The sequence below is a fragment of the Candida oxycetoniae genome (assembly GCF_023343755.2).
Source record: "Candida oxycetoniae strain CBS 10844 chromosome Unknown scaffold56, whole genome shotgun sequence".
Classification (NCBI taxonomy): domain Eukaryota; kingdom Fungi; phylum Ascomycota; class Pichiomycetes; order Serinales; family Debaryomycetaceae; genus Lodderomyces; species Lodderomyces oxycetoniae.
In genome coordinates this window covers 58,124-68,616 of record NW_026055433.1, presented here as the reverse complement: position 1 = coordinate 68,616, position 10,493 = coordinate 58,124, and the positions used below count along the sequence as shown (strand labels likewise).

The window sequence follows — 10,493 nt, the reverse complement described above, 5'->3', positions numbered from 1 at the left end:
TTTACGAGTCATAGTAATGCGAGCACGAAAAAGTATAAAAAAAAAAAAAAATTCGAAATAGTCACTTCTGATGAGAAATAAAGTTATTACTTGCATTAACTAGCAAGCAGCACTAGCAAAACTACAAACTACTCTCTCTTATTCCGTTACACGATTATGGATTCCTCTTCCCCCTTCTGCCACCATACACAGGCTGTCTAGAATTCAACGTGGCCTTTTTTTTTTCACAATCACAAGCACATATTAAAAATTGTTGGTGGCTGTGATACGTACCAAGTTTAAAGCTTCACACATTAGTTAACGTGCAATGTTCACTTAACATTAGAGATATGCATTTAAGAAACTAATGGAAACCAAATGATTTTCTGAATGCACGAAATTGAGCAATTTTACCTTTAAAAATACCTTACCATTTTTTTATTTTATTTTTTTGCCTCTTAAGGTTTTTTTCATTTTATCGGAATTTCTTAAGTTATACTACTGAAGGTAGGAAATCTTTTGAAAGCCATCTTCTCATTGCATTTTTTTTGAGCAATGGAAGTTATGGCACCATATATTTTCTTATTGGTGAACCAAACATAAAAATATTCAAAGTCTTTTATCTATCCTCTTGGGAGTCGACATGGTGAATATGTTACATATTACCAAGTTTGCATGTAATGTGTAAAGACTGCCATTTTTTCCCTTCCCTTGGCCCTCGGCTTTCGACACCCTCTTTTTCCATACTGAACATATTGATTTATATTAATGCAAAAAAATTCAAAATTAAAAGTTTGCAGCCAGTTTTTTCCCTCTCTTTTTCATGAGACGATATCATTATCAATTTGTCAACAGATGCTCAAAAGTTGACCAAGCATATTTTCTTTTCAAAAAATCGACACTATCGAGCAGAGCGAGATAGTAGAGCACACCAGCTGTCAACTACAGAAATCGACACTATCGAGCAGAGCGAGATAGTAGAGCACACCAACTGTCAATGACGGAAATCTATTATATCAGCACTTGATGATATTGAACACCAAATTTTGTATTGGTGCGTAATAACAGATTTGCTATACAAATCTGAGTATGTTTGTAAATGCTCCACTATCTCGCTCTGCTCGATAGCGGATTGCGGATTGCGGATTGCGGATAGCGTCGGACCATATCCGATATCAACAAAAGTTTAGATCTAATATTTTTTATGTCAATTATTTACAGAGTTATTATTAAATACACGACTTGTTTTTACACCTGTCAAAATGAAATAGATTTTTCAACGGTCAAAACTTCGTTATCTTTTTTATGATAAAAGAGAGTTCGAGATCATTACCACCTCACGTCTTGAGTTTCTTTTTCCAGAATAGAACTCTAGCCGATAAAAATGTCTCTTCAAACATCTCTTTTGGTAATAAAAAGTGATCTAATATTCTAAGGCACACTAATGAGGCTAGGTTATTCGTTAAAATCGTGTGCCATTATATTTTTTTTTTTTTTTCACGGTTCTTGCGGAAGTTGTGATGCGCACCGATAGCCTCATCAACAACAAACCCCAAACAACAAACAAGAAGTCTGGAAAGCCAAAAAAAAAAGCCATATTCATACATACATGTACGTTTGAGACTGGTAAAATGGAAAACAAACTAATAAATCTTTGCAATTGATATTGTATGTGTTAGGCAAGAAAACATCACCCCAATCTTTGAAATGGGTTCTCTATAACCGTTGATACCCATTAAATACGTCATTTCTTTTTCCAATGCTGGGGATTGATTGTTCTTTATTTTGTTTCTTTTTTTCACTTTTTTTTTTATTTTTATTTTTATTTTATTGCTTGCTCTTTATTTGATCAAGAAGAAGAAGTTTCAGGTTAGATAATGCTTAAACTGTATGTGTGTGTTTTCTAGTGAAAACTCTTGAACCAATTTCTTTTCAACAACAACAACAACAACAACAACAGCGTTTTTCTTGCCTAGTGGAGACTCTTTCTTGTTCAAAGAGACGTTTTCTTTTTTCACCATGGATTCTTCAGCGAAAAAACCACTTGTTAGGTTTCAAGTAATCCACTACTATCTCATCCCATTGATTGCTCTAGTTGTGTGGTGGGGTATGTTGATAGCAATGCTTGCTTGTTGGGGAGCACAAGGAAGACCGATATATTCCTTCATGACCGGGTACCAGAATCCAGTCTACCTTTCGGATATCGGGGCTACTAATTTACAACCGTTGTTTATATCGTGTGCTGGGTTTCAAGCCATCTTTTTTGTTGGAACATTATTGATGGGGATGTATTTGAGAAAAGTTTCCAAAATCCAACCATACATTTCACACCATCAACCGAGACTAGCTATCGCCAGTATAATATGCTCGATAATTGGCCAATTGGGGATCCTTTTTGTTTCAATTTTCAACACCAAGAATTATCATCATGTGCACATGGCCATGGTTGGCATATTTATTGCATTTATTTTCTTAGCATGCTGTTGCGACTTTGGAATTACATACATCTTTGGAACAAGACCTTTTGATTTGGATCCGGTGCACAGATCTACCGTTTTTGGGAAAGCAAAACGCGCTAATTTGTACTATGTCAGTTTTTTTGCGAAAATCATTTGGATATGTGCCGCAATCTGTTTTGCAGCCGCATTTGGCCATTACATGAAAGTAGGTAGAGATTCGAAATCGGCTGTTTTTGAATGGTTGATATTGTTTTGGTACGGATTGCTTTTAGTACTATGGTCAATGGATATGATACCCAGTGCAGTTAGAAAATACCGATCAAAACATCCAGAAATTTATCAAACAAATCAATTGGACTATGAAAAGCAATATGGTAGCAAATGGGAAGACTTTTCGCAAGCACAGTATGTATCAGATGGTGCTGATCAAAATACCTTTGTACATTCCCCCGTCTTACAAAACCAACAACAACTTGCCCAGGGGCAAATTCAAGTCAATTCACCAGTACCATATGAAGATAATAACTATAATCATATGATCTCACTGGAGACAAACTACCGACAACCTTTGGAACCTGTAGCTAGATATTAATAGATAATCTCCTCCCCCCATTACCATCGCCATCTCTCTCACTAATATTAGCCTTACATGCAGTCCATTTACATTTACATTTCCGTCGGCCCTATTGCCAACTTGGTATTCGGCGTCATGGTACTTTGCGCCAAAGTTTTTTAATAAGCTCTTGATGAAGCGCATCTGATTTACCCTTTGAATTCACCTCGAGCGCAACTCACAAATGTTCACCTCGAGCGCAACCCATAAACATGCAACTAGAGCGCAACTCATTTCTTCCAGCTCATCTCCCATGCGCTTCATTTGCCTAATCGGTAGTGCGCAAATACGCGCATTCGACCTAAACGAGACGAGAAAGAATTTTTTTTTTTTTTTATTTTTTTTATTTTTTTTAGCAAAGGCTGACCCATAAGAAGCGAATGTTGGACCTATTTAATAAATGATAATTGGTGCTTGTTTATTTTTAGATAGGTAGCCAAGATTGTAGTCCATTTAGCCAAGAATTGAATACTTGGATCGGTAGTCATTTGTAGTAGGAGATTTTGCGCGCTGCTTGTAGGGAATGTTGAAGAATCAGTTGCAGGAAGAGGTTCATGTTGCTACCTCAACAAGGGATGGTGAGGACGATGATGAAGATGATGAAGATCTGGTTACACCAGATACCTCGACTTACACAAGCGACTTTGAGTTTGAGCAAATCGATACTACAAAAGAAGAGCAACAGCTGCAACAGCAGCTGCAGCTGCAGCTACAGCGGCTACATACTCTCGACGATCCGGCAAAGTTTCCAAATGCTTGGAACTTAAAAGCCATGTTGACTTTATTGGGCTCGTTTATAGGGTTGATTGGGTCTTTGGGGTTTGTAAATACTGCTGGAGTAATATCAACTTATTTGTCTGAAAATACTTTAAAGGGAGAGTCACAAACAACAATAAGCTGGATCTTCTCACTCTATAATTTTTTTGCATTTGGCGGGTGTTTGATATCAGGAGTAGTGTTTGATAGATTTGGGTGCAGAATACCGGTATTCTGTGGAGGTATCGCTATGTTTTTGGGATTGCTTTGTACAAGCTTCTGCTATAAAGTTTGGCAGTTCATTTTGGCATACGGCGTGCTAGCAGGTTTTGGTGCCGCCTTCACTTTTGGTCCCTTTATCGCGGTGCTAAGTCATTGGTTTTTACTGAAAAGGGCTTTGGCAGTTGGAGCTGCATACACTGGTGGCGGTGTCGGCGGTGTTATCTTTCCCTTAATTTTCAGAGCATTGTTTCCCAAAGTTGGGTTTGGATGGACTATACGAGTAGGAGCATTCATTTCCTTGTTTTTTCTACTATTGGGCTGGGCTCTCGTGAGCGATCGCAATAAAGAATTTGCTGAATACACCGAAGACAACATTTTCAAGCAGATTTACGACTCGATTGATTTTAGGATTATGATTAAAAACCCGCTATTTACGGTGATTGTTACTGGTTTGCTATTCAACGGAATAGCTTTTTTGATCACTTTGGTAGAGTTACCCACCTATTCGACTATGCGCGGGTTCTCAGAGAGCGAATCTTATTTACTAATTGTGGTTTTCAATTCATTTAGTATACCTGGTAGAATAATTCCAAGTTTCGCGGCAGATCATGGTTTTGGAAGGTTCAACACATTTTGTGTTATCAACGTTTTATCCTTGATAAGCTTTTGTGTCATTTGGGTCCCATTTGGCCATTGGTTGAAAGCATTATTTGTATTTGCAGGATGCTTTGGGTTTACAAGTGGTTCGGTTTTGAGTCTCTCGGCGAGCCTTGTATCATCTATTGTGAAAACAGCCGATGTGGGAAAAGGTTTGGGAACCGCTTTTTTCATACTTTCATTGGGCGACCTATTTGGTTTACCAATTGCAAGTGCATTTATAAATGAAAACCCAGAAAGCTATGACCATTTGGTTTATTTTTTGACTTCATGTGCATTCGTAGGAGCATGCGTGAGCTTTGTCTCAAGGTACATGTACGGCGGTTTCAATTTGAAACCGGTGTAGAATGATAACTTGCTACTTATTAAACACTTAGGCATAATATTACACTATCGAGCCAAGCGAGATGGTGGAGCACATTGACCAAGTGACACCTTGACCAAGTGACACCTTGACCAAGTGACGCTTCGCTCGATAGTGGAGCACATTGATTAAGTGACGCTATCTCGCTTCGCTCGATAGTGGCCTGCTCGATAGTGGCCCGCTCGATAGTGGCCCTTTTTTTATAGAAAGTCCACATGTCCTTGATCTGGACATGTGACTCCAACAATTGATACGGCTTCAAGACGAGCAAGGTTTCCTCTCATTAGCAACTTCCACATTGATTTTTTCAAAAAAATTTCAATAATTTCTCCTTTTACATTGTCTGATAACTTTCGTTTTTTTTGTGAGTCTGATGGATCATCATTCATGTTGAAAACACCATCTGCACCAATTAGATCATTTACCCAATTGTGCTTCATTTCACGACCATTGATCACCGTGTACAGGTTTTTGAACCCCACAAAAAATGCGATATAGTTTTGATGAGTTAATAACCCTTCTACATAACCACTAAGCACTTGCAAAATACTGGCGCGTATCTCTCCCTGAAACTGAGCTGTCACCAAGCTAGTTCTCTTGTTCAACAACAACACACAGTTTTTCAAATTGGTCGTATTGTTCTCTATTTGAAAAATCAAATCACGTTTTGGCTCATCTATAAATGGCCTAGAATACTTGATGGGTAATTCGATTCTCTTATCCTCGGGAGATACGTTGAACAAACCCTTTTTAGATATATCTTCAAGCTTTAGCACGATACAATCGTTAACAATCTTATGTTGTATAGTTCTTTGCTCCAATTCTAGAAATCGATAATAACGTGCTTCTTTCAAGAGTAACTTTCTGTGTTCTTCATTCTTTATCACTTGTTGATTGCCCTTCAAAAGTTCAAGCAAATCGGCAAACAATTGTGACGATCGACCAATTACGCTAGGAGGTCGCTGTGGTGGAGGTCTAAGCATGTTTTTCCGCTCCACTATACTCAAATTGTCAAACAATAAACGTTCCGCATTGATTGTAAAGTAGTTTGGATAGTTCCCTTCACCTTGCAACAATGCCCTAGGTATTTTGAAGCTCTCATTTCCTATACTAGCAAAGTAATCTTGCTCAGTAAGTATTTTCTTTAATCCTGATAACCCAAAGTAAAAAGCATCGCACCAAAGATTTGTGAATTCAAAATCATTTTCAATATTAACCGAGTATCCCTGTAGATGGGTATAAATCTTCTCAAATACTTGAGGGCTTCTATCAATAAACAACACCTTGTCTGAATTCTCCGGCTCGCTAAAGAATCTGGTGAAAAACGATGGTGAATCAAACGACAACGATAAACCACTTAGCCGGAATAGCTTGTACCCTACTTGAATCGAATAAACATTCTCGTGTGGAAGTACCACAGGCACTGACGGATCATACTCATCGAAAGTTGGAATAGGTATCTTGGAAAAACTCATGAATAGCTATTAACCTTCTTTCTTCCTCTTCTTCCTCTTCTTCTTTCTTCCTTCTTCCTTCTTCCTTCTTCCTCTTCCTTCTTCCCCCTCCTCTTCCCTCATCGGAAATATCATTAATTTTTCAAAAATGTAACAAGAGACAAAAGCTTTGACTTTTCCACCGTAAACATAAACTTTATAAAATAGAAATCATATACAAGGATATCAATTCAGAGAGGAAAAGCTCCAATATTGGATCATTTTGGATCATCTTGGATAATCTAGGATCATCTAGGATCAGCTTGGGTCATCTTGGATCATCACAGCTTGGATCAGCTTGGATCAGCTTGGATCATCACAGCTTGGATCGGCTTGTGCTGGGTTGTTGTTCCTTTTATTCTCATGCCAAGAAAGGCGAGAACGTTTGATGGCTGCTGGACGTGTAGAATCAGAAAGGTAAAGTGTGATTTGACCAAACCGTATTGCAAACGTTGTTCAAAACTGAAGCACAAATGTCAGGGCTATGAAATAAGGCTAGGATGGGGCAATCCAATTTCTGTGTCCGAGAAGGATAACAGTATGATCAGTTTGGATTCGGGAGATGACTTGAACAATTTTCAAAGAAGGAGCATCGAGTTGATGAAATTCCCGAAAAATATGCATTATGAAACGTACCAGCGGCTAAACGAGGTTGTAGAAGAAGTTGATCATTCGGTATTTGAAACGGGGAGAGCTCATGTGGGTCCTTTCCGCTGCTTTCATTTCAAAAGGGACGTTGAACGTAGTCGAGAAAGAGGAGAAAAAGGAAATAAAATGCAAGAGAAAGACGAAGACGAAGACGAAGAGGAAGACGAAGAGGAAGAGGGAAAAGAGGAAAAGAATGCAAAGGGTAATGAGAAGGAGAAAGGGTTTGCTTCTACATTTTCGCGGAGATTCAACCTGGTAACTCCTATTCAATGCCACATGACGCCACTTGAAAAGAAAACTGGTGCTATTGCTCGAAATGTTCATGTACATTTTGATTTTCTCAAGTATGCCGCATTAACCATCTTTGCAATTAAGGGTCCTGATTTTGAAATCAATGAGCAGAATATGATGCACATTCTATACCCCAATTTTTTCCCCAACATCGATTCAGATGACAATTGGTTAGCTAGTGCACGTTTGGTTATAGGTAAGTTATTCACAAGAGAAAACGTCAACGATGACAACAAAAACAACAAAAACAACAATAACAACAACTGTTCGTTGATATTGCGCCCGTTATTTAACAAGCTTTTGAATGCATTTAGTCTGGACTTGATTTTGATCGATAGAATGGGTTTTCACAATGATTATATTGACTTGCTTTTGATTCCGTACATTAAGCAAATTGTTGGTCAGTTTATATGTTGGGACTTTGCAGCTTGGAATGTAGACGCATTGCAAGAAGCTGAAGAGTTGAGTGTTGTAGAGCTTATGCACAGTATCAATTTATGTATTGTATTCCTCACATTGGGACTAAGCGCTTTTAAGCTTTCCAAAAGAACAATACTGAATGGAGATGACGGTAGTGGGTACACTATTGACGAATATCTAAGGATTAGTATCAAACTTCGCAAATTGAGTATTAAATTGCTCAATTACCATCTTGATGAGTTTGATAGCATTTCCGAATTACAGAAACATAGCAAAGAAATGGGAAGCTATGACACATCTTTGTTACTCACACTTGTACTACAAATAGAATTGGACAGTGTGTTTAGTGTTTTTGAAAACTTTGATCTTATTTATGCCATTGGTGATCTTGTCATCAAGACCAAGTTTGAGAGGACTCGGCGAATGGAAACAGTCAACAAGCTATTAATCAATATTTTCAAGATAAAATATTTCATGTATGAAGGAACTCAATCGGTAAATATATATAATTTCCAAATTGACAAAAACGATGTGCAGTACCATTACAAGGATTTAGACGATGATTACGACTTGATAAATCTTGAAAGCGAAGATGATGAGGAAGAAGATGAAGATGAAGAAGAAGAAGAAGAAGGTGATGATAACGGAGAAGAAGAAGAAGAAGAAGAAGAAGACGAAGATGGTGTTGAGGAGGAGGAAGAAGAAGAAGGATTTAGTTCACATTCGAAAGGGTTGCATGTACGACCCACGATTCAAGATATGGTCGCGAATACTAACGAAGTGGATTCGTTGACATATATACCCACTGCATATACTATAAACTTTGATACCAACAAGGATTATGTTGCAGCATATGAGGTAACAGCTGATGGTGCTAGTGGCCATTCACCAAAGATCAAATTCAGGCCTTATTTGCAAACCAAATTCACGCTGCTATTTGATGCCGATCTTATCTATTTAATGTACGGGCTTCCACGAGACTTGTTGCATATTTTCCATGAAAGTATTCACATTGCCAATCACAAGAACATTTTTGACCACCGCAAGGTTTTCCCACGAAATTTCCCGCGAATCACAGCAGAAGTGGAAGATAAACTAGTTAGTTGGCACCATACGAAACTGAATTGGAATTTGGATGCAACGAATGTGTTTCACGAATTTTTGATCAATCATATCAACTCGTTTCATCAAGCGGCGATTATTTGTCACCACAAATTAATGGAAAAGGATTTTAGAGCTGAAAAATACAGTTACTTGGTCGACAATTGTTTAGATTTTTTGTCACGAGCGAGTGAGCTAGCAACGACTATTTTAAAAATCGAGTTTAGGCCCATGTTTTGGATTCTACTCATGTGCGGATCAATTGCAACAATTTCGCTGCAGCAGGAACGAATCAAGCTGATTTGGAGCACAAAGTGTTTCAGCAACCAGCCAAATTATTGGCGAGCCAAACAAATTCTTTACGAAATATGGCATAGAAGAGCAGAAGGTGAAGAAGAAAGCAAACTTGGGTTTATGAATATAATTAGAGAATGGAACATTTTCCTAAGCTTGGGGTAAGTGGAAAGCAGCATGTTTCGACAATATCGAGACGACATTATTGAGACAATACTATCGAGACGACACTATCGAGACGACACTACAAAGAGCAAGATAGTGGAGCACACCGACTACACCTATACACCTCACCCTCCATATTCCTGCGTCTACTGACAGCATATCTTGTCTCCTACATTTCACCAGTCTCCATATTCTTACATCTATTGACTACATATCTTCTTTCCTTCATTTCACTGACTACACCTATACACCTCATTACCTTTATATTCCTGCATATATTGACTACATACCTTGTTTCCTACATTTCACATGTCTCCATATTCTTGCATCTCTATTACATCTATTGACTACACACGACACGACACGACAAGAGTGGAGGCGGAAGCCAAAGCAAACACCGTATAGTCCTATATACGTGCTACTCCACTATCGAGCAGAGCGAGATAGTGGAGCGATACTCAGTAGCCTGTTACAACACTATCGAGCAGAGCGAGATAGTGGAGCGATACTCAGTAGTGAAGCCATACTCAGTAGCCTGTTACAACACTATCGAGCAGAGCGAGATAGTGGAGCGATACTCAGTAGTGAAGCCATACTCAGTAGCCTGTTCCAACACTATCGAGCAGAGCGAGATAGTATCGCTTTGCTCAATAGTGAAGCCATACTCAGCAGCTTGTTACAACACTATCTCGCTCAGCCAGTGCTACTCCACTATCTCGCTCTGCTCGATAGTGTTGCTCGATAGTGGAGCAATACTCAGCAGGCTGTTACAACACTATCTCGCTCTGCTCGATAGTGTTGCTCGATAGTGTTGCTCGATAGTGTCGCCCTGCTCGATAGTGTCATTTTTATGCATGGTAGCGCGTTTTCCCGCATCTACACGCCTGTGCGATTTGTGTGTGGGACCAGCCCACGGTGAAAACCCCAGGCGAAAATGCACACAGTGACAGAGAGGGTCCGCTTTCTTAATCAATTATCCAGATAGAGAACATATTCCGTTTCCCCGCCTTTTGTCGCTGAGTAGTGGGTTA

At 38.8% G+C, this 10,493-nt stretch overlaps 4 protein-coding genes across 4 annotated transcripts; 3 read left to right on the top strand and 1 right to left on the bottom strand. All coding sequences in view use genetic code 12, as the record gives it.

Moving 5' to 3' along the window:
- Nucleotides 1-2,145: 2,145 nt before the first annotated feature.
- On the top strand, nt 2,146-3,030 carry KGF56_002581 (uncharacterized protein; the record flags this gene model as incomplete). The annotated part of the gene is made up of 1 exon (XM_049323825.1): nt 2,146-3,030. One exon carries the CDS (start codon nt 2,146-2,148, stop codon nt 3,028-3,030), a length of 885 nt encoding a protein of 294 aa, XP_049180381.1.
- A 544-nt stretch (nt 3,031-3,574) lies between these two features.
- On the top strand, nt 3,575-5,032 carry KGF56_002580 (uncharacterized protein; the record flags this gene model as incomplete). Its single annotated transcript, XM_049323824.1, has 1 exon — nt 3,575-5,032. One exon carries the CDS (start codon nt 3,575-3,577, stop codon nt 5,030-5,032), a length of 1,458 nt encoding a protein of 485 aa, XP_049180380.1.
- Nucleotides 5,033-5,250: 218 nt separating this feature from the next.
- On the bottom strand, nt 5,251-6,525 carry KGF56_002579 (uncharacterized protein; the record flags this gene model as incomplete). The annotated part of the gene is made up of 1 exon (XM_049323823.1): nt 5,251-6,525. The coding sequence occupies one exon, from the start codon at nt 6,523-6,525 to the stop codon at nt 5,251-5,253; it is 1,275 nt and encodes a 424-aa protein (XP_049180379.1).
- Nucleotides 6,526-6,906: 381 nt separating this feature from the next.
- Nucleotides 6,907-10,207, top strand: ARG83 (Arg83p; the record flags this gene model as incomplete). Its single annotated transcript, XM_049323822.1, has 3 exons — nt 6,907-6,944; nt 7,038-9,458; nt 9,928-10,207. 3 exons carry the CDS (start codon nt 6,907-6,909, stop codon nt 10,205-10,207), a joined length of 2,739 nt encoding a protein of 912 aa, XP_049180378.1.
- Nucleotides 10,208-10,493: the final 286 nt, after the last annotated feature.